We start from the raw sequence: 27,500 nt of genomic DNA, 5'->3' as shown, positions 1-27,500 counted from the left end.
CCGCTCACCTCAGCGCCAGCTCCAATGGCCTCCGTGCTCCAGCCGTACATCGGGACCAACTCCAGGGCGGCGCTGAGGATTCGAGCTTGCAGCTGTTCCTCCGTCTCGTACTCCTCCCCCTGCTCCCCACCCTGGTCCTGGTAACTAACACACACACACACACACACACACACACAACACACACACACACACACACACACACACACACACACACTTTTATTTTGACAGTCATCGTGATAACAATCCAACTTGGTGGTCCACTAGAATGTCCATGTTCTCCCAGTGTTATCCTGTGTGTGTGTGTGTGTGTGTGTGTGTGTGTGTGTGTGTGTGTGTGTGTGTGTGTGTGTGTGTGTGTGTGTGTGTGTGTGTGTGCTTCCTGTTTCAGGGACGGTCTGACCTGGTGTTGACCTGCTCAGTTGTCTCCGTCTCCGAGTGGCGGCGGCCGGCTGTCTCTGTGTCCTCTTCTGCAGAGTGAGCCTGGTAATGCTCGTGGAGGCCGGCGGAGGATGAGGAGGATGAGGAGGATGAGGAGGATGAAGAGGAGGCCGGGTTGTCTGCCTTGGACTCGTCCTGCAGCCTCGGCGCCGTGCGGTGGAAGCCTCGTATCGGGCTGCTGCACGGCGGCCTCGGGGCTGCAGCAGCTGGACAGAACAACATCTGGACTCAATCATCTTCATTCACACGGATCAATAAAAGTTCTAAGCTCAATACTGAGTTTCTAACGCGAGCCGAGGACCATTGCTCTGTCCATGGTCCTGAAAACCTTCTGCTCCCCTCTCAGTCCTCATCGTCTCACGTTACTGGACTTGTTCTTGGTCAAATCAAAGAAATAAATACATTTTCCAAATAAAGAAATGGGAGTTAAAAGTGTCTTTTATTAAAGACCTGATAATAGGATAGAAACATTCTATTAATCCAAGTTAATCTATTAATCTCTGCAGATTTGCTCCAAACAGAACAAACAGACATTAAAATCAAATAATAAACATTAATTTATACAAAGCTAAAGGATGAGCAGTGGAGTAGTAAAGTGAACCAGAACCCTGGGGTACTCCTGTTCCATGTATGTTTTTTATCAAGGGATTACTACAGATTAACACCCTGGTAGTTTCATCACCACTAGTCACCACAGTTGTGAGACTTATTCTTCCTGGTGTCCAGAAAGGCACATATCCATTACAGGATCCTGGGACACATGAGAAATGACCAATAGACGTTTACAGAGACAGAGACAGAGACAGAGACACCCTGTAGAGGAACAAACTGAAACTGGATTTAACAGGATGTCCTTATTCATGACGGCTGTCTTCATTGTCTTTCATTGTCTTTCTTTGTCTGTCTTTGTCTTCATTGTCTTTCATTGTCTGTCTTTGTCTTCATTGTCTTTCATTGTCTTTCTTTGTCTGTCTTTGTCTGTCTTTGTCTTCATTGTCTTTCATTGTCTGTCTTTGTCTTCATTGTCTTTCTTTGTCTTTCATTGTCTTCGGAGAACTGCTCTCCAACGTTCTGCAGTTCTTCAGGTGAGACGATAGAGAACTCTTTTCTTCAGTCACTGGTTCAGAGTCCGAGGTGAGACTTGGACCAACTGGAAACCAGGCTGGAGACGTCTTTGAAGGACGAGACAGCAGCTCATCGGTCCAAGGTTAGTCCTGGTAGAGCGATGGAGACAAGTCATGCAGCTCCGTTCTGACCAGGGTGGGGTTTCATAAGATCTGAATCAGATCTGCATCTCTGATGACCTTCAGTCAAACTCCTCCACCCAGACGGAGTTCAGTCAAACTCCTCCACCCAGACGGAGTTCAGTCAAACTCCTCCAACCAGACTGGACGGAGTTCAGTCAAACTCCTCCACCCAGACGGAGTTCAGTCAAACTCCTCCACCCAGACGGAGTTCAGTCAAACTCCTCCAACCAGACGGAGTTCAGTCAAACTCCTCCACCCAGACGGAGTTCAGTCAAACTCCTCCACCCAGACGGGACGGAGCTCCACAGGCTTGACGTACATTATCAGGATTCTTCTTCTCTGACGAGGTTCTTGATCCGGGTCTTCCTGTCTGGAATCTTCATGTTCTCACAGTTTAAATGTGCATTTTCTTCCAAAGTCCAGAAACATGCAGGTGAGGGTAATTTGCTGCTTCTAGTTGTGACCAGGTGTGTCCTGTCTGTCCTCTGACAGACTGACCAGGTGTGTCCTGCCTGTCCTGACAGACTGACCAGGTGTGTCCTGTGACAGACTGACCAGGTGTGTCCTGCCTGTCCTGACAGACTGACCAGGTGTGTCCTGTGACAGACTGACCAGGTGTGTCCTGCCTGTCCTGACAGACTGACCAGGTGTGTCCTGTGACAGACTGACCAGGTGTGTCCTGTAACAGACTGACCAGGTGTGTCCTGTGACAGACTGACCAGGTGTGTCCTGTGACAGACTGACCAGGTGTGTCCTGTAACAGACTGACCAGGTGTGTCCTGTAACAGACTGACCAGGTGTGTCCTGTGACAGACTGACCAGGTGTGTCCTGTGACAGACTGACCAGGTGTGTCCTGTGACAGACTGACCAGGTGTGTCCTGTGACAGACTGACCAGGTGTGTCCTGTAACAGACTGACCAGGTGTGTCCTGTAACCCTGCACACACTATAGAAGATGTTTTTAGCTTAATATTGGTGTTTCTAAAACTTTATGTTTACAAATGCAAAGTGAACTTCAAATAAAATCTGTAATTACTATTATTATTTTTTAGCACGTTGAGATTCACAAATGTAAAATTGTAAAGTGCATTAAAAATTCATTTCCATTATTAGTCCTGCTCACAATGTTATTGATCAGTGTGCATATTTATTGGATAAATAAAGGTTCTTAAATAGACAAAATGAATAGCAGTGTGTGTGTGTGTGTGTGTGTGTGTGTGTGTGTGTGTGTGTGTGTGTGTGTGTGTGTGGCTATATTTAGCAGATTTATTAGAAACATGTTGCATAAGAGAAAAAGGCCTCCAGCTGCACGTTTCCTCTGAGCTGCAGGTTTTCTGGGGCAGAACAGAGCTGCTCTCGGGGTATCTAATTGCCCCCCGATGGCTCCGGTTCTACAGGTGGTGTCACTTCGTGCTCGGCTCGGTTCTGTCCTTCATGATCACCTTCCACCTCTCTGACTTTGGATCAACGCCGCTTCGCTGCAACGCGCATTTGAAGACCTCCCGCAGATAAAAGACGACTCAGGTTAATTTAGATGAAGTGACCCGGAGGTCGCTCTTACCTCCCCGCAGCCCCCGCAGCCCCCGCAGGGCCCGCACAGCCCCTCCAACCCGCAGACCTCTCAGCAGCGCAGCCATGTCTGCAGCGAGAGCAGCAGCCGCAGGAAATATGCGTCACTTCCGCTCAACAGACCGGAAACAAAACAACTTGTGAGATATGTATATTTCCTGTCGTTTGGAAATTTAGGATACATTTCAAGTATGTATTGTACATTGGATTAAGTCAAATAAAAAAAAGCAGAGTACCACATTTATTTTTACTTTTAACTTTTAATTCGAAACAGTTGACAGCTTGATACTCAACAATCTGTTTCATCTTGTTACGTCTTAATCATTTGCACCGAGAGGAAAAGCTCTCAATTTTCATTGTACATTCATCGTATGATGATCGCAAAGTATTTATTTTCTCTTCTGAACGACGCGACCTTAATTTGAAGTTTCCAAACCGGAAGCACCGGAAGTCTGCCGCTTACATCCAACTCTTGTTTATCAGGTGAGTTTCTAACCTCTCTCGCTTTAAATTTTTCATTTTATTTAATTCACTCCAACCCTACTACAGGAGAATAAGTGTAGCTGGTTGATTTGAGTTTTGTCCGGCCCTCGCTGAGGGTTTAAGCGGATTCTGAACTGGATAAAGTCCGTTCACCGGCTCTCCTGCGTCATGCTGTTCAACACGAAGCTAACATGCTAACTGATAATTAGCCAGTGTTTATCTGATTAAACGTTGAATATAGACTTTTGATGACTGTTAATGCAGCAACAAACTGAGGCCGTTAAACAGAAGAAAGTTTTTTTTAACTACATATACAGTTTATTCAGAAATCAAACTAATATTTGTTTATTAAGCAGTTTTTATTCCTGCTCTGCAAATTCAAATCATTAAAGAACCATTATTAGGATTAAGCAATTTATTTAACTTTGTATTTATCATTCACATGATCTGAATGAAAATTCTAACCTCAGAATTTGCACAACAATGAAACAGGACACGCTTGCAAAAGAGATTATTAATCTCAATGTGTTTCTCCTGAATAAATAAAGGCAGAAAAGAAGTGTTTCAGTCTGTGGTGTTAAATTAAGAAATTAAGCAAAACTTGATAAAAAAATTATTTGAACTATTTACTATGTGGTTTTCGCCGTCTACAAATTGATGAAGTTTCAAAAAGTTGTGTTTTCAGTGGCTCTGAGCAACGTTGTTGGGTAATGGAACACACAACTTTTCCATTTTCACTTAAAACGTTGTGTAAACAGGGTCTTGGTGTGTGTTCATGTGGACCGATTGACCCTGAACTGAAGTTCAAGATGACCTTTGACCTTCACTTTCACACATTTCAGCTCCTAAACCAGAATCAAGCTGATAAACGTTCTCTTTACTCTCCCAGCTCTGTAGTTATAGGACTGCTGGCTTGTTATTGTGTAAATACAGATTGATTCATCTTTATTTATTTACTCTTCTCACTGTCGAGGCGACAGGAGGAACGTGAGAACACATACACATCTCTTATCATCCAGTTTATCCAGCATCTTCCTCCAGCATCTAGTTAACATGGATTGTATCTCATTGTTGCTCTACTTGCCCTCTATTAGAGCTTTTCCAACAAAAAGAACCAGGTTCTACTTCAGGGCCGGTTCCAGAGCTGGTTCTTTAGCCTCGTTTCCACAGTGCCCCTTGGTGCCGGTGCCGGTCGGGTGGGGTCGGCTATCTGTAACCAGACCCATATCGGTGCCACGTTTCCATTACACGGGGTTCGGTTTGAAATGTAGGCGGGGTTATGAACGGTTGTGTAATCATGCAGGATGTGACGCAGGAAGTTTCCTGATTGCTGCAGAAGAAGTGATTGGAAATGGCTGCTCGCTGGGAGAACAGCGGTTCTCCAATGACCAATGAGCAGACGGCAGTGTTGAAGCTCCTCCCCCCCATATCTGGCACGTTGCGCCTGGTACCCCGAGTGGAGGGGTAGCGAGAAATGGTTACCAATGGTACCGGTTGGTAACGGTTCTGAGTCAGTGGAAACGCCCAACAACCGGTTCCGACCTGACCCGTACCGGCACCAAGGGGCTCTGTGGAAACGGGGCTTTAGATGAGCACCGCCAAAGAACCGGTTCTTTTTCCATTGTTACCGGAGCCAGTGAGAGCCACGTCATTGCGTCACTCCAAAACGTGAAACGTCACTGATGTCGCGCTGACAGCGCTCATAGAGGAACCAGGAGACGGACTTTAGTCATCGGTTTAGCCCGGGACGAAGACCAAAGAGCCAGAAGACATTGCGTCTCCTCGTATCTCTATTGGTGTTTTCTTACATCCGTCTTGTTTTAGCCCGGCGCTCCAGAGTGGCCATAGAGGGGGGAAAACGCTTGGCTCTTATTTTTCACCATTCCAACATTCCATAGTGACTTTCTGCTCCTTTCACTTTATTTCTGGACGTGTCTGAATCAAAAGCTTCAACATGGAGGAATGGAGGTGTAGAATGATAGAACTGCTCTACAGCCGTTTCCATGGTAACCTAGGTAACCACTCTGATTAAAGTTCTCTTTCACATGAAGACATTAAAAGGCTCATTTTAGCTCTAAACACTCCAACTTTCATTTCCAGTAGTTTGTAGTTTGTTTAGTAGTTCCTGAGGAACCAGAAGTCTGGCTTCATTAGAAAGAAGTTCTGTGGAGCGTCTCATAGCGGAGCGCCCCCTGCTGGCTCATGCAGACCTCAGCCTGCGGTCATAACGCCAAACAAGACCTGGAGGTGAACTTAGTTATGATGATGTCACCGTGAAAAGCCTGAAAAGAACTGGTTCTAGGTTCTAGATCCACCAGCTGACTGACAGGAGGAGCTCTGCAGCTCCAGAGCCGCTGCTCCGCCATCGCGGATGAAATGATCTTGTTCCCTCGTATTATTAACTTCAGGGAACGACTTATTATTTCGTTCCCATGCCTTATTTTAAATTTCTTCTCTAGAACCACTCTGGGGCTCCGTGTTCGCTGGAGTTTTCAGAAAGCCGGTACAGCATTGCTTCCGTCTTGTAGGTAGCGATACCTCCAGAGATAACTCCGCCCCCAGCTGATGACGCGTCAGGTCCCAGTCTAGGTCCTCCCTGGTCCAGTAACGAAGTGGGGCCAGCGTAGCAGCAGTTTAGCCCCTGTTTGGCCGGGGCTTTGGCAGTGGAAAGACAAAGAACTGGTGCTAAGGCTGGCCCTGGACCAGAACTAGAACCTGGTTCTTTCCGGTGGAAAAGCCCCCTACTTGCCCTCTAATTGCCCCCTGTGGTCAAGTCATTGTCCTGCATGTGGTAGAGGCTTTCCCATTGAGTGAGGTCATTATGTAGAGTCTGTACTCTTCAGTTTAACTATTGAGTGTGATGTTAACTCTTGTTAACACTCTTTATAATATTAAATTAAACTCTCAGAAGTTGTGTCACAATGTTATTTAAAGTTTGATTCTGTTTCCTGAACAGGTGTGACTTTGTGTTTTGTGGCTCCGACCTGTCATGGCAGACCTGGGGATCGAACCGGGGGCCGCCGTGCTGCTGGTGTGGTCGCAGCCGTCTGCTCCGGCGGCCCTCAAGACGCAGGCAGAGGAGCTGGGGGCCATGGTGGGAGCTGAGGGCAGGGTGGCGGTGGAGAACATGGAGAGGTTACTGATGTGTGAGTACAGGAGGAGGCCATCATGTGCCTGTAACAGCACCACCTACAGCCTGTACAGGAAATTACAACAGTCTTGCTCTGCCCCTCTGCCCCTCAGCCTCCCGTGCCCCCTCCTCCTTCGACTGGGTGCTGTCCGGCCTGCTTCCTGACAGCTGCTCCGTCCACTCCGCAGAAACTCTGGCCGAGATGCTCCGAGTGCTCAAACCCGCAGGGAAGCTGCTGCTGGACGAGCCTATCACAGGTAGGGGGCGCTCTGGAGGCCAAACAACACAGAGACAGAAAACCCAGACTGTGTGTGTTCCAGGAACAGAAGCTCAGGCCGTGAGGACGCCAGAGAAGCTGCTGTCCGCTCTCAAACTGTCCGGCTTCACGTCCGTGATGGAGGTGAGACACACCTGGAGGTTAGGATCTTAGAATCAGGCTCCAACAAACGACAACAACAGTATCTAGGGGCTGTTGTAGTGCCCGTTGACACGGCAACCGTTTCAGGTGAAAATGCTAAGCTTGTGCGTCTTGGGATCCGTTCACACGACAATTAAGTCACTGAAACAGCAACTTTTTCAAAATGGCTCCTAAGGTGGACATTGTTTCATGACCTTGTTTCTGTCTCAGACCAGCAGAAGTGACCTGAGTCCTGAGGCGCTGAGCTCCCTCAGAGAGATCAGCGGTTACCAAGGAAACGCCTCTCGAGTCCGCGTGTCAGCCTGCAAACCCAACTTCGAGGTCGGGTCGTCGACTCAGATCAAACTGTCGTTCAGTAAAAAGAGCAAAGCAGGTAGTGTGTGTGTGTGTGTGTGTGTGTGTGTGTGTGTGTGTGTGTGTGTGTGTGTGTGTGTGTGTGTGTGTGTGTGTGTGTGTGTGTGTGTGTGTGTGTGTGTGTGTGTGTGTGTGTGTGTGTGTGTGTGTGTGTGTGTGTGTGTGTGTGTGTGTGTGTGTGTGTGTGTGTGTGTGTGTGTGTGTGTGTGTGACGCTGACGTGTGCGTGTGGCAGCAGAGAAACCGGCGCTGGATCCCAACACGGTGAAGATGTGGACGCTGTCGGCCAACGACATGGGCGACGAGGACGTGGTGAGGACGAGTCGCAACGTCTGGCTGACGTGACGTTACTGTAGCCTGTGATGTCAGCAGAGCATGTTAGACCTCCTGTGTGTGCGTGTGCGTGCGTGCGTGTGTGCGTGCGTGTGTGTGCGTGCGTGTGTGTGTGTGTGTTCTGTTCAGGATCTGTTGGACTCTGACGCTCTGCTGGACGAAGACGATCTGAAGAAACCCGACCCGTCGACTCTCAAAGCTGCGAGCTGTGGAGAAGGAAAGAAGAAGAAAGCCTGCAAGAACTGGTGACTCCAGCACACATGTTTAGAGCTAGCTGCTGGCTACATGGTAGCATTAGCTGCTGGCTACATGGTTAGCATTAGCTGCTGGCTACATGGTAGCATTAGCTGCTGGCTACATGGTAGCATTAGCTGCTGGCTACATGGTAGCATTATCTGCTGGCTACATGGTTAGCATTAGCTGCTGGCTACATGGTAGCATTAGCTGCTGGCTACATGGTAGCATTAGCTGCTGGCTACAGGGTTAGCATTAGCTGCTGGCTACAGGGTTAGCATTAGCTGCTGGCTACAGGCTTAGCATTAGCTGCTGGCTACATGGTTAGCATTAGCTGCTGGTTACATGGTTAGCATTAGCTGCTGGCTACATGGTAGCATGAGCTGCTGGTTACATGGTTAGCATTAGCTGCTGGCTACATGGTAGCATGAGCTGCTGGCTACATGGTAGCATGAGCTGCTGGCTACATGGTAGCATGAGCTGCTGGCTACATGGTAGCATGAGCTGCTGGCTACATGGTAGCATGAGCTGCTGGCTACATGGTAGCATGAGCTGCTGGCTACATGGTAGCATGAGCTGCTGGCTACATGGTAGCATGAGCTGCTGGCTACATGGTAGCATTAGCTGGTGTGTCTCTGTTTGAAGCACATGCGGCCTCGCGGAGGAGCTGGAGGAGGAGAGTAAAGGCCAACAGAAGAACAACTTGCCCAAATCAGCCTGTGGATCTGTGAGTACCTGGAACCTCCACAGCTGAAGTGTAGAAGAAGAGCTGGCATGTCAACGTGTCTTTCTGTGTGTTGTGACGGCAGTGTTATCTCGGAGACGCCTTCCGCTGTGCCAGCTGTCCGTATTTGGGGATGCCGGCGTTCAAACCCGGAGAGAAGATTGTCCTGGACGACAAAACCCTGACGGACGCCTAAACGTCCACATTGGTCCTGCTGAAGGTCTGATCCAACCTCCTGGTCTTCATGTAGGAAGTCAACAAACCGCTGTGAGAGGACATCCTATGACATTCTTCAAAGTGCGCTGAACACTGCTGATGCTGGTGATCAACTCCTCGCAACATTTTCACATTGGTAGCTACTGAAGGTAGCATGCTAACTGCTGCTGGCTAACAGTATCAGCCAATTAGCTGAAACATCTTCCCTGATCCAAACATCACTGGAGGTCCTGGATGTTCCTTTATATCACATCTAACATCACAGAACACTTGAGAACGTTGAGAAACAACCAAATTTTAGACACGTGAGCAAACGTTTTGTTCCGCGTCTTAACCACAAAATGTTCGCCATAAAAATGTCCAGAGTTGCGTTGAAGCTGTCCATCGTGTTTATGTTTATAAAAACAGTGTCGTCAGGCTGTCTCTTCTTCATTCCAATAAACTTGATGCCAAAATTTCTACTTTTCTGAGTAGTTGATTCTTTTCGTGCGCTAGCGACGCTCAAGCTAACATTGTTGTATCAATAAAGTTGGATTTGATTCGATGTGTTTATTAAAAGGACTTCATCACAGAGAAACTTGATAAACGTTTGGTTCTTTCTTTCTTTCGGAGACGTGACGTTTGATTTCCTGCATCTCACTCAGGCGAGACGCTGAAGTCCATGCTGATGTCTCCGGACCGCGGCTGGAAGGTGAGGCTGTACGCTAGCGCCGCGACGCCGTCGCCTGAGCTCTCCCACGGCGTCCGCAGGAAGTACACGCCCTGCTTCCTGTGTCGGGTCCACTCGCAGACGCCCTGCAGGACAGAAACCGTCACTACAGCAACGTCATGAGCGAGCTTCCTGCACAGGGTCGTCGATATTATCGTCGTAGAATTTAACAGCGTTTTTCCAATAAAGTGCTTCATTTATTATCTGGATCACATGTTGAGCCGACCAATCACAGCCCTCCTGGTCCGCGTACTTCCCCTCGCACTCTGTGCCACGTGAAACACGTAGATGGAGGCTGTTGGAGGTGCGTAGCGTCAACAACGTAATGTTAACGTACTTTGAATGAATTAGGCTCAATGCTAACAAGTCGTCACTTAGCTTGGATGCTAATGCTATCTGTTGTGACGACGGGTCAAAAATAATCTGAGGGGTGTGTGTGTGTGTGTGTGTGTGTGTGTGTGTGTGTATAAGAATGTAGATTCCCATGTCTGTATCCCCTCGCCATAGTCAACCCCTCTCCTCAATGTGAAGGAAGAGATGAAGATACAGGAAATGTTTTCTTATTGGTCGCCTGCTTCACTGTTCTGCTTGTTTCAGTAAGAAAAACAACTTCAATAAAATATTAAATAATAATAATAATCTGAGGGTGGATACCTGCTCACTGATTGGTCCGTTCAGGCCTGCACTGACTGTGATGTCATCGGTGAGGTGGTACTCCATCCACAAGGCGACGCCGTGGCAACGGCCATCTCTGAAACACACACACACACACACACACACAGTGAAACAAAAGAACATTTACATAAAAACAAAACTCACTCAGAACATCAGTTTATAAAACTGACCATGAAGTCACAATAAGCCCATCGAATCATGACCGCCTCTTAAAATTAAAAAACTACCAGCAAACATAGAACATTAGAATAGAATCGACACAAGTGCATACCATTCTTAAAAATACCCAAATAATCAAAAGATCTGGCGTCAAAAACACAATAAACAACAAAACACACAAAAAGGATAAAAGGTCATAAAAACAGAAATAGTGCAAAGCGATTAGCAGCGACAGTAGCATAGCTTAAAAGAAAGTGGGCGGGACCTGATGAAGGGCAGGGAGCCATGGCTGCTGATTGGCTGCTGGGGGAGGCACTGTGTGAAGTCAAAGGTCATGACGAGGGAGGGATCGGTGAGCGCTCGACAGGGGTACTCCCACAGGGGGTGAGGCTCCGCCTCCCGAGACTCACGGAAATCCAGAGAGCGCTGCGCACACGGAGAGGTCAAAGGTCATGAAAACAAACAAACCTGGAAACTAAAGAGGAGTTTTTCATTCCTACCTGAACCATCTGGTCCATGGGGGACACGTCGAAGCCCTCACAGGTTCCACACGGAGCTCGGATCCTCCACAGATCCTGACACACACACACACTTACTTATATATTTGAGCTAACTATGCTATGCTAACACAGAGCAGCTGGCGGACCGTCCCAACATGGCGGCCATGTTGACATGTTCCACTCCAGACTGCATGGCGAGCGGCATCATGCATCAGTATGTATCTATGTTTGGAGCAAAGCACAGGGTGCTGACTTCCTGCTCACCTGGAACTGCACTCCCAGCAGGTGTAAGGAGGCGGAGCCTGGCAGGACAGTGGCGTCGGGCTTCAGGAGGCCGGACAGCGCCGTGCGACAGTACCAGAAGAAGAGCGAGTGCCAGGGGAGGAGGCTGGTGCTAAAGTACGGCTCGGCCATCAGCACAGAGATCTGCACACACACACCAGGTTACACACACACACACACACACACACACACACACACACACACACACACACACACACACACACACCTGCTCTCCTCCAAGCTCACTGCTGCTCAGCTGCTCAGGTCTGATCTCCAAAAGCTCGACTCCTCTCGTCACCGAGTTCGACTCCAAAACCTGCAGAGAAACAAGAAGCTGCACTTCAATGGAGAACACACAGCGATCATGCTAATGCTAATGCTAATGCTAAGTGGGCAGGTTCAGATAACGCAGTCAGAGGCTAAAGCTAACAGAGTGCTCAGTGTGGAAAGACACCAGCTCTGCAACATTCAGCTCAGCTTTGGTCTTCACCTGCTGGACGACGTGTTTGGACATTCTGGAGTTTTCCAAAGCGAACACCTGAGAAAACAGGAACCAGGAGGCGGGGTCAGAACCAGGAGGCGGGGTCAGAACCAGGAAGTGAGACATGTCTGTGAAAATGCTAATGTTGGGTCATCTTTACTTTTTTGGCTCCGAGTGCGTGGGCGATTACAGGAAGTAGACTGCCGTCACTGACGCTGAGACAGACGCTGTCCTCCGCCAGGACCTGGAGAGAAACACCAGACAGGTCGGTGAGGCGCCAGGTCCTCCGTCACGCCACAAATGGCAGGTTCTGCTTGCTTACGCTGCGCAGGGCTCTGACGAAGCTCTCCGTACGCCGCCGGTCGTTCAGCTCGCCAAAACGCGGCCGGTTCCAGACCAGGTGAGCCTGACAGGTGCAGCAGGGCCGAGGGGGCGGAGCCTCTGTCTGGGAGCTGCAAACAGGAAGGAATCGGACCTGTGAACCTGTGGGGCTGTACACTGAACCACAGACTGCAGAGGGAATCGAACCTGCGTGGCTGTACACTGAACCACAGACTGTAGTCGTCGTGGCAGACGGTCAGGCTGAGCTCCTCGCCGAGCGTCACGCTGCGCTCTGCAGGCAGGAAGTAGACGCTCTGCATCCAGTGATCCCTCCACTGCAACACGGCACACTGGTCAGCAGGGGGCAGCAGATGTTCTACATACAAAGAGCTGAAAGGTTTTTTTATATTTTTTTCTGACCGGGGCTGTGTCGGGGTCCTGGTACGTCCAGCTGGGAGCCATGGAGCAGACGATGTGTCCCTGAGGGTCCATGTGCAGGTCCCACCAGGACAGAACCACCTGGCCCCGCCCACTGGACTCAACCAGGAAGTGTGACGAGTGAGACTGGAAGGAGGAGCTGACGGGTTTACTGAAGTCCACTCTGGGGGGGCACAGGGGGCAATTTATTAATGTTTACATCCTTAAACACACACACACACACACACACACACACACACACACACACACACACACACACACACCTGAACATGGTGCACACCGGGCTCAGTGCTGTGAAGCTCCCAGGATGCACCTGGCTCAGCTGGATGTCGCAGACCGAGTGGGTGCCGGTGCAGTGGGTGAGGGCGGGCGGGGGCAGCAGGCGGACACCCCGCTGCCCCTCCCCCGCCCCCCCCACATCCAGGGGCTGCAGCTGAGTCCAGCTCCACAGCAGCTCCGACTCCACCAGCTGGGCGTAGACGGTGGCTCGGTGAGGGACTGCCTCGCAGCCCGCCTGCAGGGGGCGGCGGAGGGAGACACAAGTCAGAGGAGGGGGGTTAGTGGGGTCAGGGAGGGCGGAGGAGGGAGGCAGAAACACACCTGCACCAGGTGGAGGTGGGCGTGCTCGTAGCTGGGCAGCGCTCCTTCACCGATCAGCTCGGTGTCAAACAGCTCCGTGATAAGGACGTTGGCCTTCTCCTGCATGTCTCCATCTGCAAACAAACACTTTGATTTATTCAGAAGATTTTCTCAAACGGTCGTCTACTGATCTGTGTGGAACCACAGCCAAGAATATCTCCTGGGGAAATAAAGTGATTCTGTTTATTCAGTTCTACTCTATCCATTTAACACACGGATACAGAGAGCAGCTGTATATCCACGGTAACGTGTTGAGTATCCAGGGTAACGTGCTGAGTATCCATGGTAACGTGTTGTGTATCCATGGTAACGTGCTGAGTATCCATGGTAACGTGCTGTATATCCATGGTAACGTGCTGAGTATCCATGGTAACGTGCTGAGTATCCATGGTAACGTGTTGTGTATCCATGGTAACGTGCTGAGTATCCATGGTAATGTGCTGAGTATCCATGGTAACGTGCTGAGTATCCATGGTAACGTGCTGTATATCCATGGTAACGTGCTGAGTATCCATGGTAACGTGCTGAGTATCCATGGTAACGTGTTGTGTATCCATGGTAACGTGCTGAGTATCCATGGTAACGTGCTGAGTATCCATGGTAACGTGCTGAGTATCCATGGTAACGTGCTGAGTAGTTTCTGACCTTCTCCCACCGTTACGTCCGTAGAGTGTTTGTTGATGATCTTGATTTTGTCGGAGAAGCCATTTTTCTGTACGATGCTCAGAGCAGCTTCAGCCATCGGCTTGAAAACCTGCAGGAGGAGCAACAATCTGAGATTAAAGCGCCGGTCCTGCTGCTGCTCCTCTTCCTCCTCCTTCCTTCACCTCCACAGCGTAGCAGCGGTCGGCTCCCGCGGTGGCGGCCATCATGGACAGGAGGCCGGTCCCCGTCCCGATGTCTAGCACCACCACCTTCTCCCCGCGAGCTTTGACTCTGCGGACAGCCGCTCGGATCCCCTCGTAGTACTTCAGGTTCTGAGAGCACAACAACAGTTACCCAAGCTGGAGTTCCTCAGGGTTCCGTATGAGGACCTTAGTGAAAAAAATCTTTCATTCACATATATTATAGTTCCCTAAAAGGCCGAAACACATAGAAATGTGAATGAAAAAGTTGAAATGTTCTCACCCTGTCATGATCATGCAGCATGTCTGCATAACAGGACCTGATAAACAAACAGATTAACGTGTGGCTATTTTATTCTATTTATTTTCAATATAACACAGAAGTGATTTTTATAACTCTCACAGCAGCATCACTAATATCTCAGCTTGGGTCTCAGGGTTGTGTCCGTACTCTTTAGGAATTTGTGTTTTCTTTGAAATTGGTGCTTTGGTGGCCGGATTGGAGCCTCGTTCAGGCCGACTGACCCACGGGCCTTATGTTTGACACCCCTGGTATCACTGGTGTCACTTTTTGTCAACCTTTGACTGTATTAGTTCTTTTGCATTAATTCCTGGTTTTGTTTCTTCTCTCATGACTGTTTTTTAATTTTTCCAGGCACATTACAAGGAATGTGTTTGGATTTTCAGATCCTGAGATAGTTTTTATAATATTGTTTACATTAATCCAAACCACATGTGACTGGTCCACAGCAGTGTTTATCTTTACATCCGTTAGAATTGATCTAAATGACGTCTTTAAATTGATGGCGTCCGGTTGGCAGGTGAATAACAAAACCTATATAACTGAATTAGAGCGGGGAGAGTTGATCTCCCGGGGTCTATCCTCGGACCTGGCTATCTCCTGGTGGTAGTCGTATTCCTCGCTCTCCTCCACCCAGTCCAGGGCTCCGGTGGTCGGGTTCGCTCTGCCGCAGAACGTCTTCATGTCCGCGGTGTAACAAAAAAATGCACAAAAAAAAGAAACTCCCTTTAAGCGGAAAAGTTAAGAAACAATACTGCAGAAATAAAGAAATTAATTTGCTTCACAGAAACAACGTTGCACCAATAGAGGCCGCCATCTTTGTCAGTGACGTCACGGACTCGCTGGTCATGTGACGCGTCACGGAGTAAGTTCAATTCATAAAAATTGTAATATATGTTTATTGTATGTGAAAAACAATTAAGATTTAGGTAAAACTACTAAAATGAATTATATTAAAAAAGTGTTTTAATCATTAGGGTTTTTAAGGTTAAAATTTTTTTTTTAAATGTTTACAAAATTCAATCAAATAATATTGACAAAAAAGTCAAAGACACTAGAAAAACGTAAAATTTTGAATTAAAATGAGGAAATATGCGAATATGAATAAAATGGCATTAAAGCCACATCAGTAGATAGAATTTATTCTCTAAAGAGAAATAAATGTGAACATTTGACACAAAAATCAAGACTTCAAACCCAGAAAAAGAAATATTTAATACAAAAGTCAAAAAAATATCTACATAAATATATTAAATACACTTTAAAAAAAAAGAAGCTGTTCTGAACAATCCAGGTGGAGATAAAAGAGGAAGTCCTGATGTTCGATGTGAGGAAACCTGCTAACAGTTCTGACTTTCACTGAAAAGCTTCAGAATTCAGCTCCAAAGAAACGAGACACATGAAGAAAGAAGAAATGAGCTTCACATGATTTAACATCCCAACTTCTTAAATCAGCAGAATGAAGCAGAAATCGACTGGTCGGTCCACAGAGTGTCCAAGATGTCTGGAAATGTAAAGTAAGGAGTTAAAAAGATCCACATTCTGGTTGTTTGGAGTTGATTGATGCAGCTTTAACTTTCTGGGACAAGATGATCATTTATGGGAATATTGAGACAGCTTTGTAAAACATTTGGACATATTTAACTCATGAATTGGAAATATGTTGCATAAAGTTTTTAATGGCTGAAACCTGTAAGTTTAGCAGAAGGTGGCGCTATAACAGCAGATATAGGTGAAAATATCAAGAGGTTAAAATCAGAAACCAGCTGAGACATTGAGAGCTCACAGCTGATTTACAGGTATGAAGACGAGAAGCCAGCTTTTCTTTTTCTTACGCGTTATCCTCTTCATACCTCTGGAATATCTGTGAACCTCTGACTGAAACTTAAATCAGCTCAGTGGAACTTTGCAGCTTCCTGAGATTTTCTACTCTATCAACCTGCCAGAAAAGTAATAAAGAACTTTTCTACTTTAACTGCAACCAAAGACTTACAGTTAAATCTATGTGCTGTAACGGCGCCACCTGGGGGTCAAACATGGCCTTAATAATGAGGATTTATTGGCAAAAATAAGAATGTTTCATGAGTTTATTCTCTGGTAAGAATGTGAGGCTTTTCACAGCAGAGAAGCTTCACATGGACTCACTTCTCCTCTGTCCCCTCTGGGACTGTCTCTGAGGAAAGACCATCGTGAGACAACTCTGAATCGTCTGTCCTATGTCAGACCGGCTCAAGGACGGCTGTCTAAGACAACCTGCAATAACATTCTGACAGCGTCACTAAAGCCACAAGTGCAAAGGCTCCGTTCACATTTCACTCGTTTCTTTTTGAATGGAAGCCGTTGGCTGACGGAGCTTTATTCTGGACTCTGGACTGGAGGACACCTCACCACTCAGCACGATTAGCCTTCTGCTCCTCAGACCTGCAAACAAACCCCGTGGGGGTCCAGTCAGTCCGTGGGGGTCCAGTCAGACCGTGGGGTTCCAGTCAGTCCGTGGGGGTCCAGTCAGACCGTGGGGGTCCAGTCAGTCCGTGGGGTTCCAGTCAGTCCGTGGGGGTCCAGTCAGACCATGGGGGTCCAGTCAGACCGTGGGGTTCCAGTCAGTCCGTGGGGTTCCAGTCAGTCCGTGGGGGTCCAGTCAGACCGTGGGGGTCCAGTCAGTCCGTGGGGTTCCAGTCAGTCCGTGGGGGTCCAGTCAGACCGTGGGGGTCCAGTCAGACCGTGGGGTTCCAGTCAGACCGTGGGGGTCCAGTCAGTCCGTGGGGGTCCAGTCAGACCATGGGGGTCCAGTCAGACCGTGGGGTTCCAGTCAGACCGTGGGGGTCCAGTCAGACCGTGGGGGTCCAGTCAGTCCGTGGGGTTCCAGTCAGTCCGTGGGGGTCCAGTCAGACCGTGGGGGTCCAGTCAGTCCGTGGGGTTCCAGTCAGACCGTGGGGGTCCAGTCAGTCCGTGGCGGCCCCTCTTGCACACTTGGCGCTGAGCAGGCAGAAGGCCATGGCGGCTGGAGGAACCAGGATGTGGGTGAAGATGGGTCGGTACCCGACAGGCAGTGGGGGGGCGCTCTGGTCCAGCAGGTGCAGCACGGCCCCCCGGACCTCCCTGCTGACGTCCCCCCGGAGGTCCAACAGCACCGACACCTGCTCCTCGCTGACACAGGAAACACTGTCAGTACCATCAACACAACCACTGCTGCGCCTCTTGTTGCCCCCCGGGGGAAGATACCTGATGTCGGGGTACTTGGCTGCCAGTCCAGATACCTCCAGGGGCAACAGGCCTGGGTCTCTGAGCCCCACGAAGTCCGCCAGGACAGGAAGTAGAGCCAGAGGGTCGAGACCCTCAGAGTCCTGCACACACACACACACACACACACACACACACACACACACACACACACACACACACACACACACACACACACACACACACACACACACACACACACACACACACACACACATGAAATGAAATGAAACGATGAAGAGGAGGATAAATAAGAACATGAAGAAGAGGATGAAGGAATAAATGATGATGATGAAGAGGAGGAAGAGGAAGATGGCTGACCACACAGTGGAAAACCTCTCTGAAGAGCTGCTCATCCTGGATCATCTGTTGGCTCAGCTGCTTCCTCTCTTCAGCGCCGCGACAAACCATCCTCCTCTTCATCAGAGCTCCAACAAACTCCACCACCACCAGCCACCGACTCTCCTCCTGCAGGCGCTGGGGGGCGGGGCCAGGGGCAGAGGCGGGGCCAGGGGAGAGGCGGGGCAGGGAGAGGCAGGGAGAGGGGGCGGGGACAGGGGAGAGGCGGGGACAGGGGAGAGGCAGGGAGAGGGGGCGGGGACAGGGGAGAGGCGGGGACAGGGGAGAGGCGGGGCAGGGAGAGGCAGGGAGAGGGGGCGGGGACAGGGGAGAGGCGGGGACAGGGGAGAGGCAGGGAGAGGGGGCGGGGACAGGGGAGAGGCGGGGCAGGGAGAGGTGGCGGGGACAGGGGAGAGGCGGGGCAGGGAGAGGTGGGGCCAGGGAGAGGTGGCGGGGACAGGGGAGAGGCGGGGCAGGGAGAGGTGGCGGGGACAGGGGAGAGGCGGGGCAGGGAGAGGTGGGGCCAGGGAGAGGTGGCGGGGACAGGGGAGAGGCGGGGCAGGGAGAGGCAGGGGGCGTGGCAGAGTTTTAAATACTGAGATCTACTCGGTGGTTCGATTGCATGTTCTTCCTCTGTGTGTGTGTGTGTGTGTGTGTGTGTGTGTGTGTGTGTGTGTGTGTGTGTGTGTGTGTGTGTGTGTGTGTGTGTGTGTGTGTGTGTGTGAGAGAGAGACCTTTGACCTCTGACCCCTACCTGTCTGCAGGGCGGGCGCACGCGGCCGTACAGCTCCAGGTGAGCTTCTAGCACACGGCACAGTTTGGGCGTAGGGTCTCCCTGGAGCAGCCAGGACCGGGTGAACAGGCCCGGGAGGAGGGGCTGCAGCTCCACCAGCAGCTGCTCCATCACCAGGCGGCAGGCCCGCCTAACGGCCCGGTCCAGAGCCGCCAGAGGGTTCGGGGGCGTCCGGGAGAACCGGGCGGCCGAGCGGGACGAGTGCTGCCTCTGCAGACTCTCAGTGGACTTCCTGCAACAGAACAACTGCAGATCCATCACTCCAGAAGAGCCTGGCTTTACCGTATTGTCTGGACTAGAGGGGGCTTTGTTCTTTCTTCCTGATACTGATACCTCTGGGCCACCGTACTTTGACATCAGAATATAGCGTCTCTATTTCACTCTAACATACTCAAGCAAAAAAATGTTTTATATTTCATTACCTTAAAACGATAATTCAGTCTTTTAAGGCAACTTGAAACTCTCTTGTTGGTGGTGTGTGTATACCTGACATGCTAACATGAAGCTAACACGAGGCTAACAGCCTTGCAGTGATGCTAACACGATGCTAACAGCCCTGCAGGATGCTGTGCAGTGATGCTAACATGATGCTAACAGCCCTGCAGGATGCTAACATGATGCTAACAGCCCTGCAGGATGCTGTGCAGTGAAGCTAACACGATGCTAACAGCCCTGCAGTGATGCTGTGCAGTGATGCTAACATGATGCTAACAGCCCTGCAGGATGCTGTGCAGTGATGCTAACATGATGCTAACAGCCCTGCAGGATGCTGTGCAGTGATGCTAACACGATGCTAACAGCCCTGCAGGATGCTAACACGATGCTAACAGCCCTGCAGGATGCTGTGCAGTGATGCTAACACGATGCTAACAGCCCTGCAGGATGCTAACACGATGCTAACAGCCCTGCAGGATGCTGTGCAGCTTTGAGGGCTGGTCTCCGTACTTGAGGACGATGCAGTTGCTGATGGAGGCCAGCAGGTAGTGGAGGTAGAACTTGTTTCTGTTGTTAATCGGATTTCTGCGATGCTCCTTCCCAAAGTCCACCAGGGCTTCCCGAAACCTGCAGGATGCAGACGCACGTGGTTTATTGAAGAAAGCCACCAGGGGGCGAGCGTCAGTCCTGGTACCTGTTCAGGAGGTTCTCTATCTCGTACAGTCCCATCTGGATGGTCTGGTCCCGGAGGGATGGTCCGATCATCAGAGCCACCCGGGCGTTCTCCTCCAGCATCTGACAGCAAACACAACCACATGAAACACACACACACACACACACACACACACACACACACACACACACACACACACACACAGGTAGACAGGTGTGTGTTGTACCTGTGTGATGATGGTGGGCAGGCTGGTCTGGTAGAAACCTTCGTGGTCTGTATCTGGTTCCTGGTCTCTCTGCCAGTCCTGCAGCTCCACCTGCAGAGCTTTGTGCATCCACTCTGACACACTCTTCTACAACACACACACACACACACACACACACACACACACACACACACACACACACACACACACACACACAGTCAGAATCCCAACACACACACGCTCTCTGCATGAGGCCTCCTCTGCAGAGGACTCACCCGGACGCTCTGAACATATTTGCTCTGCAGCTGCTCCAGACCCTCGGAGGAGATGAGCGGCCCCAGCTCCTCTTTCTCCATCTCAGCCTGCAGCTCTGGATGACCCATCATGTCTGGACTGGACCAACACAACAACAACAACAACAACAACAACAACCAACATCCAGCTTCAGTGACAACAGAGCTGCTCTACATGTTGTGTTGTGAAGTGCAGGTGAGGAACTCCACCTGTTGTAGATGTGCAGCACCCAGTTGAGCACAGCGAAGATCTCGCCGCTCTCCAGGTCCCAGCTGATAACCTGCCACACAAAGTCACTCATGTCCAGTTGAAGGATTGGGATTACAAGGTCTGCCATCTCAGGAGGGTAGTGGGGTTACTTCATTACTTAAAGTACAAAGTAAAGTCGTGCGTTAATGTTCACATATCTGGATTATTGTCATGAAGCTGTGAGCCGTCAGTCAGTGGGAGGAAGATGCTCTATAATCTGGATTAGAGGAGGAATATGCTCTATAATCTGATGTTAGAGGGGGTGATGCTCCATAATCTGATATTAGAGGAGGAAGATGCTCTATAATCTGGATGTTGGAGGGGGAAGATGCTCTATAATCTGGATGTTAGAGGGGGGAAGATGCTCTATAATCTGGATTGCAGCTTTTCTTTAAAGAAACAGATTTATGAAGCAGAAACCAAATATTGGTGAAAAATCCTTGGAATGGGAAGCAAACAGCTATTTAATGTTTTTATATTACGGCTCATGTAAGTAAAACAGGGACATATTTCATGTTATTGTTATAATAATTATAAATATATATATAATTATTATTACTTTGCTTTTTACTGCAGACAATTGGCGAATACTTTTGCTAAAGCTAACCCCTCACAGAGGTCATGTCCAGTGACCCCCCCTCACCTGTGCCAGGTGTGCATGCAAACAGTGGTGGCTGGCCCGCAGGTAGGCTGCGGTCAGCCGGTAGTGTGGAGGGACGCAGTGCTCCAGCAGGTGGCGCACTGTGGCCAGGTCGGCCATGATGCCGTGCTGCAGAGCCGACAGGTGTCCGGCCAGACCGGGACCGCGAGTGTGAAGGTAGGACACACTGCGGAACCGAGCAGAGACCGCCTCTTCTAGTACCTGGGGGGGGGGGGGGGGGGGCACCGAAAACAGAAGTCTTTGAAAACGCTTCATCTCCAGGAAACGGGGAAGATGCGACTTTTGTGAAACACTGCGACATTGTGGTGTGGACAGGACGGAGGACAGAGGGGGGCGGAGTCTCTGAAGCGGTCCAGACCTGAAAGAAGTTGGTCCTCCAGCGGCGAGGGCGCCCGGGGGGCAGCGGGCGTCGCTGAGCCCCCCCCCGCTCCTCTCGCAGCGCCCGGTCCAGAGCCTCCTCCCGCTCCACGATCCTCACCGCAGACACAAACGGCGTGGGGTTCTGCCTGGCCAGAGCCAGAGCGCTGCTCACCACCGCCCACAGCTCCTTACCTGGGGGGGGGGGGGGGGGGCAGGGGGCGGGGTCAACATGGAAACTCTTCCAACCATCAGAACCATCAGAACCATCAGAAACATCACGCTGCTGCTCACCCAGAGCCTCCACCAGCTGCCCCACCCCAGAGAAATACTCCTCCACCAGCTGCTGGTCCTCTGCACTCAGCCGCCCCCCCGACGACCCCGACGCCCCCGACGACCCCGACGACCCCGACGACCCCTGCAGCTGCCACAGGATGTCGTCCTGCCACCGCTCCAGGTCCATGAGGTGGGCGTGAGCCTCCAGCAGCCGGCGGGACTCCACCAGACGCTCCGTCTCCAGCACCATGCTGCGCACTGCAGGGAAGTAATAGATTACTATTTTTACAGGAGGAAATCTACAATTTACAGCATGTAAACTACAGAGTTAGTAATCTACTCTGTAAAGGCTAAGTGACTAGAGTTTCTGGTGACAGTATTTGTACTTGAGTAGACTGAAGTAATGGAATAGAGGTTGGAGTTCAGAAAGGAAACAACTGAAATGACATGAACACCGAGTCGTCATGACGACGGGCCTTCCTCTCACCGGCGTAGAGCCTTGGCAGGTTGCTGACGGCGGCCAGCAGGTGGCGGTGGCTGACGGCGGCCTCCCGCAGCCGGTCCAGAGACTTCAGGCCGTCTGCGTTGGCGTCGGCCTCCAGCCCGGCGCGCCTCAGAGCCTGGGACACGTCCCGGAGCTCGGCCCGGGCGCCGCGGAGCTGCTCCAGGCCCCAGGCCACGCCCTCCAGGTACGACTGCACCATGGACTGCAAAACACCAGGGGTTACTGCTGCCACCTGTCCAAGTACCGTGTTCTCCAGACTACCTGGCACACCTGCCGAAAATAAATGGATGATTTATGCTGCAGTCATTCTAGTGGGAAATGGGCACAGACAGACCCTGAACCCTGTAGAATAAGACCCTTGTAGAATAAGACCCTTGTAGAATAAGACCCTGTAGAATAAGACCCCTGTAGAATAAGACCCCTGTAGAATAAGACCCCTGTAGAATAAGACCCTGTAGAATAAGACCCCTGTAGAATAAGACCCCTGTAGAATAAGACCCTTGTAGAATAAGACCCTGTAGAATAAGACCCCTGTGGTGCAGGCTGCTGAAAACAATCAGATATCTGATGAATCTTTGTTACAACACGCCTGTGCAGTTCTTTTGTTGTGAGTTATGCTTGCCACTGGGGTGTACTTGAACGCACCATGAAGCTCCGTCGACGTCTGACAGCTTTACCGTAATACGCAATGTAAACAGGCATTCTGGTTTAAACTGCGGATGGCGTTGCCGCGGTGTGCAGCGGCGAGGTCCTGACCTTCAGCCTGGTGTGAACGGAGGCCGTCCTCTGGCTCTCCCTCTTCCGGTACTGGCTGAGTCGCTCCAGATGCTCCGGCCCACTGAAAACCCCCGACGCCCACTTCAGGGCGGCTCCACGGGCCAGACCCTCGGCCCGCTGCGCCTCCGGCCACACCTCGGCCCGAGAGCCCCGCTCTGGAGAGGGAGGGGTTAACGCTCGTCACACAGGACTTTTGAAGGGAAGTAAGTACGGTGGCCCAGAAGGGCCAACAACAAAACACAACACAACACAACAACAAAAACACAACATAACAACAAAGGCCACAACACCACAAGAGTCGCAACACAACAACAAAAGCTCTCAGACTGCTGCATCATTCCATTGTGGCATTTTGTTGTTGTGTTGTTGTGTTGTGTTTTGTTGTTGTGTTGTGTTTTGTTGTTGTGTTGTGTTGTGTTGTGTTTTGTTGTGTTGTTGTGTTGTGGTGTTGTGGTGTTGTTGTGTTGTGTTTTGTTGTGTTGTTGTGTTGTGGTGTTGTTGTGTTGTGTTTTGTTGTGTTGTTGTGTTGTGTTGTGTTTTGTTGTTGTGTTTTGTTGTTGTGTTGTTGTGTTGTGTTTTGTTGTGGTGTTGTGGTGTTGTGTTTTGTTGTTGTGTTGTTGTGTTGTGGTGTTGTTGTGTTGTGTTTTGTTGTGTTGTTGTGTTGTGTTGTGTTTTGTTGTTGTGTTTTGTTGTTGTGTTGTTGTGTTGTGTTTTGTTGTTGTGTTGTGGTGTTGTGGTGTTGTGTTTTGTTGTTGTGTTGTTGTGTTGTGTTTTGTTGTTGTGTTGTGGTGTTGTGTTGTGGTGTTGTGGTGTTGTTGTGTTTTGTTGTTGTGTTGTGTTGTTGTGTTGTGTTGTGTTTTGTTGTTGTGTTTTGTTGTTGTGTTGTTGTGTTGTGTTTTGTTGTTGTGTTTTGTTGTTGTGTTGTTGTGTTGTGTTGTGGTGTTGTGTTGTGGTGTTGTGGTGTTGTGTTTTGTTGTTGTGTTGTGTTGTTGTGTTGTGTTGTTGTGTTGTGTTTTGTTGTGTTGTTGTGTTGTGGTGTTGTGGTGTTGTTGTGTTTTGTTGTTGTGTTGTTGTGTTGTGTTTTGTTGTGGTGTTGTGTTGTTGTGTTGTGTTTTGTTGTGTTGTTGTGTTGTGTTTTGTTGTTGTGTTGTTGTGTTGTGTTTTGTTGTGGTGTTGTGGTGTTGTGTTTTGTTGTTGTGTTGTGTTGTGTTGTGTTGTTGTGTTGTGTTTTGTTGTTGTGTTTTGTTGTTGTGTTGTGGTGTTGTTGTGTTGTGTTTTGTTGTGTTGTTGTGTTGTGTTGTGTTTTGTTGTTGTGTTTTGTTGTTGTGTTGTGGTGTTGTGTTTTGTTGTTGTGTTGTGTTGTGTTGTTGGCCCTTCTGAGCCGCCGTAAGTAAGTCATGTATCAGTACAGTCATGACTATTAAGCTACACGTAGAACTAGAGCTACACTCGGTAGAGCAGATCTCTTAGAGGAGGAAGATGCTCTATGATCTGATGTTAGAGGAGGAAGATGCTCTATGATCTGGATGTTAGAGGAGGAAGATGCTCTATAGTCTGATGTTAGAGGAGGAAGATGCTCTATAATCTGATGTTAGAGGAGGAAGATGCTCTATGATCTGGATGTTAGAGGATGAAGATGCTCTATAGTCTGGATGTTAGAGGAGGAAGATGCTCTATGATCTGATGTTAGAGGAGGAAGATGCTCTATAATCTGATGTTAGAGGAGGAAGATGCTCTATAATCTGGATGTTAGAGGAGGGAGATGCTCTATAATCTGATGTTAGAGGAGGAAGATGCTCTATGATCTGATGTTAGAGGAGGAAGATGCTCTATAATCTGGATGTTAGAGGAGGGAGATGCTCTATAATCTGGATGTTAGAGGAGAAAGATGATCTGGATGTTAGAGGAGGAAGATGCTCTATAATCTGGTGTTAGAGGAGGAAGATGCTCTATAGTCTGACAGATATAGTCATTAATAACTAAACATTACTTAGTCTTAGTCTTTTGTTTTGTCAGTTAAAATGTTATTTTGAGCCTCTCTGTGTCAGAGGTGGTCATGGGACCCCCCCCCCCCCCCCTCCCATCCCCCCTCCCATCCCCCTCCCACCCCCTCCCCTCCCATCCCCCCCTCCCATCCCTCCCTCCCATCCCCCTCCCACCCCCCCCTCCCATCCCCCTCCCCTCCCATCCCCCCCTCCCATCCCCCTCCCCTCCCATCCCCCTCCCCTCCCATCCCCCCTCCCATCCCCCTCCCACCCCCCCCCCCTCCCATCCCCCCCCTCCCATCCCCCTCCCACCCCCTCCCCTCCCATCCCCCCCTCCCATCCCTCCCTCCCATCCCCATCCCACCCCCCCCCCTCCCATCCCCCTCCCCTCCCCTCCCATCCCCCCTCCCATCCCATCCCCCCCTCCCATCCCCCTCCCCTCCCATCCCCCTCCCCTCCCATCCCCCCCCCAGCAGTTAATGAGATCCGTCTCTTCAGCGACTCTGCTGAACAATGAAGCTCAGAGCTGCAGAGTGGTGAGCCAGTGTAATGTGGACAGTCAGTCATCAGTGAGAGCTCCCTAGAGCAGCTGAACACACGTGAACCTGACGAGTTCCCCTGAGGAAACAAGCCCCTCTGTCACATCCACAGCTCACCAGGCCAGAGGTCACACTGCTCTCTCTGACCGGCTCCGAGAGCCTAAAGACACAAGAACCCAAAGAAAAACCCCAATAGATGAAGAAGGTCTGTGATGATGAAGACATGTAGGACAGAGACCTGGTGTCTCAGCAGAGAGACAGACAGACAGACACTCACCGTTTCCTTCAAATGATAGAAAGAGAAGCTGCAAAGAGCTTTTCTTCATCTGTTGCTTTCCTGCTTGACGTCATTGTTCCATTGTGGGTGTGTTTCCATGGCAACAGTTGCTCAGAGCCACTGAAAACATAACTTTATGAAAACGACTCCCACAGTGGACCTTGTTGGGGAACGCTCTGCCTCAGTCTCCATGGAAACGGGCAAACGGGCTCCACCTCCATGCACTCACTGAGTTTGTACACCTCAGTTGTGGTGAAGTTCTTCCCCATGCGGCCCGGCTGGACCCAACACGCCAGAACAAGGCGTGAACCAACAACCTGAACCTTTTGCTGGAAGCAAAGATCCAACATGAGAACCAGAGTTCAGGTGACTGTGATCGTCCAATCACAGACGAGTGTGAGTCCTCACAGGGTGGAAGTGGGACTAGTTCTCTTCCTGGTTGACAGGGAGGAGCCGCCGGGACACGATCAATGAGTGATCAGTCTCATTGATCAGTGAGTGATCAGTCTCATTGATCAATGAGACTGATCAGTCTCATTGATCAATGAGTGATCAGTCTCATTGATCAATGAGTGATCAGTCTCATTGATCAGTGAGTGATCAGTCTCATTGATCAGTGAGTGATCAGTCTCATTGATCAACAGGCTGGGAGCCGCGTGATGGGGGCGTGTTCACTCATTCCTCCTTAAAGAGGGTGTTGTCCTCTCAGCAGTGAAGTCAACAGCCAAACTGTGTGTGTGTGTGTGTGTGTGTGTGTGTGTGTGTGTGTGTGTGTGTGTGTGTGTGTGTGTGTGTGTGTGTGTGTGTGTGTGTGTGTGTGTGTGTGTGTGTGTGTGTGTGTGTGTGTGTGTGTGTGTGTGTGTGTGGTTACCTTCTGCTTTGCCACCATCCCTCTGATCTCCGGCTGACATTGAAGTTCACTTTTCGGCCGCCCAACCAGACTCCTGTTCCCCCCGAGGGCACCACCAGGAGGAAGAGGAGGAGGAGGAGGAGGAGGAGGAGGAGAGACAGAGATGAGGCTGAGGAGAGGAAGAAGAACGGGTGGAGGACAGAGGGCACGTATCCATTCTACGACTCCTCACACTGCTCACTCTCTCTGAGACACATCCTCTGCTGAGAGGCCGGCAGGAAAGGGAGGGAGCAGAGTGTGTGTGTGTGTGTGTGTGTGTGTGTGTGTGTGTGTGTGTGTGTGTGTGTGTGTGTGTAGGAAGGGGCAGAGACAGGGAGGGTATCAGGAGCCGTGCTGCATTCAGGGCCCTGCAGACACCACAGTAAATGTCAACACAACACACGAAGAGTGTGTGACGCCTGTGATGGACTCTGGGGGGCGACGCCGAGTCTCTGTGGCGTCCAGTCCGTCTTTACTCACTACATACATCAATACTTAGATTTGAAGATAT

At 50.1% G+C, this 27,500-nt stretch overlaps 4 protein-coding genes across 7 annotated transcripts in view; 1 reads left to right on the top strand and 3 right to left on the bottom strand.

Moving 5' to 3' along the window:
* The window catches only part of coq9 (coenzyme Q9 homolog), a 5,976-nt gene extending 2,627 nt beyond the window's left edge, over positions 1 to 3,349 (bottom strand). Inside the window, exons 1-3 of one of the 2 annotated variants that reach the window (XM_080475996.1) lie at positions 3,247 to 3,349; positions 401 to 644; positions 9 to 144 (exon numbers count right to left, since the gene is read on the bottom strand). In XM_080475996.1, the coding sequence (XP_080332122.1) occupies positions 9 to 144; positions 401 to 644; positions 3,247 to 3,322 (456 nt within the window). In that variant the 5' untranslated portion in view covers positions 3,323 to 3,349. The remainder of the gene's footprint in view (positions 1 to 8; positions 145 to 400; positions 645 to 3,246) is intronic. The other variant, XM_080475997.1, reaches the window with a different exon arrangement.
* A 65-nt stretch (positions 3,350 to 3,414) lies between these two features.
* Positions 3,415 to 9,726, top strand: ciapin1 (cytokine induced apoptosis inhibitor 1). 2 transcript variants are annotated; one of them, XM_080476132.1, is made up of 9 exons: positions 3,415 to 3,737; positions 6,694 to 6,883; positions 6,981 to 7,124; positions 7,188 to 7,267; positions 7,496 to 7,658; positions 7,874 to 7,950; positions 8,101 to 8,216; positions 8,851 to 8,932; positions 9,015 to 9,726. In XM_080476132.1, exons 2-9 carry the CDS (start codon positions 6,727 to 6,729, stop codon positions 9,123 to 9,125), a joined length of 930 nt encoding a protein of 309 aa, XP_080332258.1. In that variant the 5' UTR covers positions 3,415 to 3,737; positions 6,694 to 6,726; the 3' UTR covers positions 9,126 to 9,726. The 2 variants fall into 2 exon arrangements, with proteins under 2 accessions (XP_080332258.1, XP_080332259.1); XM_080476133.1 differs by having other exon boundaries at positions 3,664 to 3,737; positions 7,877 to 7,950.
* On the bottom strand, positions 9,354 to 15,322 carry prmt7 (protein arginine methyltransferase 7). Of its 2 annotated transcripts, XM_080476130.1 has the most exons (17): positions 15,085 to 15,322; positions 14,478 to 14,514; positions 14,177 to 14,326; positions 13,995 to 14,103; positions 13,311 to 13,423; positions 12,974 to 13,224; positions 12,693 to 12,873; positions 12,480 to 12,607; positions 12,274 to 12,403; positions 12,112 to 12,195; positions 11,961 to 12,008; positions 11,697 to 11,786; positions 11,453 to 11,614; positions 11,189 to 11,263; positions 10,954 to 11,114; positions 10,509 to 10,605; positions 9,354 to 9,940 (listed from the first exon to the last, which is right to left on the bottom strand). In XM_080476130.1, the coding sequence occupies exons 1-17, from the start codon at positions 15,177 to 15,179 to the stop codon at positions 9,782 to 9,784; spliced, it is 2,070 nt and encodes a 689-aa protein (XP_080332256.1). In that variant the 5' UTR covers positions 15,180 to 15,322; the 3' UTR covers positions 9,354 to 9,781. The 2 variants fall into 2 exon arrangements, with proteins under 2 accessions (XP_080332256.1, XP_080332257.1); XM_080476131.1 differs by lacking the exon at positions 14,478 to 14,514 and having other exon boundaries at positions 9,369 to 9,940.
* Positions 15,323 to 15,689: 367 nt separating this feature from the next.
* Positions 15,690 to 27,057, bottom strand: exoc3l1 (exocyst complex component 3-like 1). The gene is made up of 15 exons (XM_080475824.1): positions 26,972 to 27,057; positions 23,279 to 23,454; positions 22,505 to 22,724; positions 22,036 to 22,275; positions 21,743 to 21,936; positions 21,367 to 21,585; positions 20,684 to 20,754; positions 20,456 to 20,573; positions 20,202 to 20,327; positions 19,997 to 20,097; positions 19,813 to 19,929; positions 18,829 to 19,099; positions 18,057 to 18,212; positions 17,718 to 17,839; positions 15,690 to 17,642 (listed from the first exon to the last, which is right to left on the bottom strand). Exons 1-15 carry the CDS (start codon positions 27,009 to 27,011, stop codon positions 17,438 to 17,440), a joined length of 2,376 nt encoding a protein of 791 aa, XP_080331950.1. The 5' UTR covers positions 27,012 to 27,057; the 3' UTR covers positions 15,690 to 17,437.
* Between the last annotated feature and the right edge of the window lie 443 nt (positions 27,058 to 27,500).

The sequence above is a fragment of the Lipophrys pholis genome (genome assembly GCF_963383615.2).
Source record: "Lipophrys pholis genome assembly, chromosome: 11".
Classification (NCBI taxonomy): Eukaryota; Metazoa; Chordata; class Actinopteri; order Blenniiformes; family Blenniidae; genus Lipophrys; species Lipophrys pholis.
This window is presented reverse-complemented; position numbering and strand designations above follow the sequence as displayed.

Coding starts and splice junctions, on each gene's coding strand:
- exoc3l1 (XM_080475824.1), bottom strand. CDS start 27,011: ATGTCAGCCGGAGATCAGAGGGATGGTGGCAAAGCAGAAG. Junction 22,725..23,278: donor CCGTTCACACCAGGCTGAAG/GTCAGGACCTCG, acceptor GGTGTTTTGCAG/TCCATGGTGCAGTCGTACCT. Junction 17,840..18,056: donor GAGAGGTTTTCCACTGTGTG/GTCAGCCATCTT, acceptor GTGTGTGTGCAG/GACTCTGAGGGTCTCGACCC.
- prmt7 (XM_080476130.1), bottom strand. CDS start 15,179: ATGAAGACGTTCTGCGGCAGAGCGAACCCGACCACCGGAGCCCTGGAC. Junction 11,615..11,696: donor GTGAGCTTGGAGGAGAGCAG/GTGTGTGTGTGT, acceptor GTGTGTGTGCAG/ATCTCTGTGCTGATGGCCGA. Junction 9,941..10,508: donor ACGGACCAATCAGTGAGCAG/GTATCCACCCTC, acceptor TCTGTCCTGCAG/GGCGTCTGCGAGTGGACCCG.
- ciapin1 (XM_080476132.1), top strand. CDS start 6,727: ATGGCAGACCTGGGGATCGAACCGGGGGCCGCCGTGCTGCTGGTGTGG. Junction 7,268..7,495: donor GCTTCACGTCCGTGATGGAG/GTGAGACACACC, acceptor TTTCTGTCTCAG/ACCAGCAGAAGTGACCTGAG. Junction 7,659..7,873: donor CAGTAAAAAGAGCAAAGCAG/GTAGTGTGTGTG, acceptor TGCGTGTGGCAG/CAGAGAAACCGGCGCTGGAT.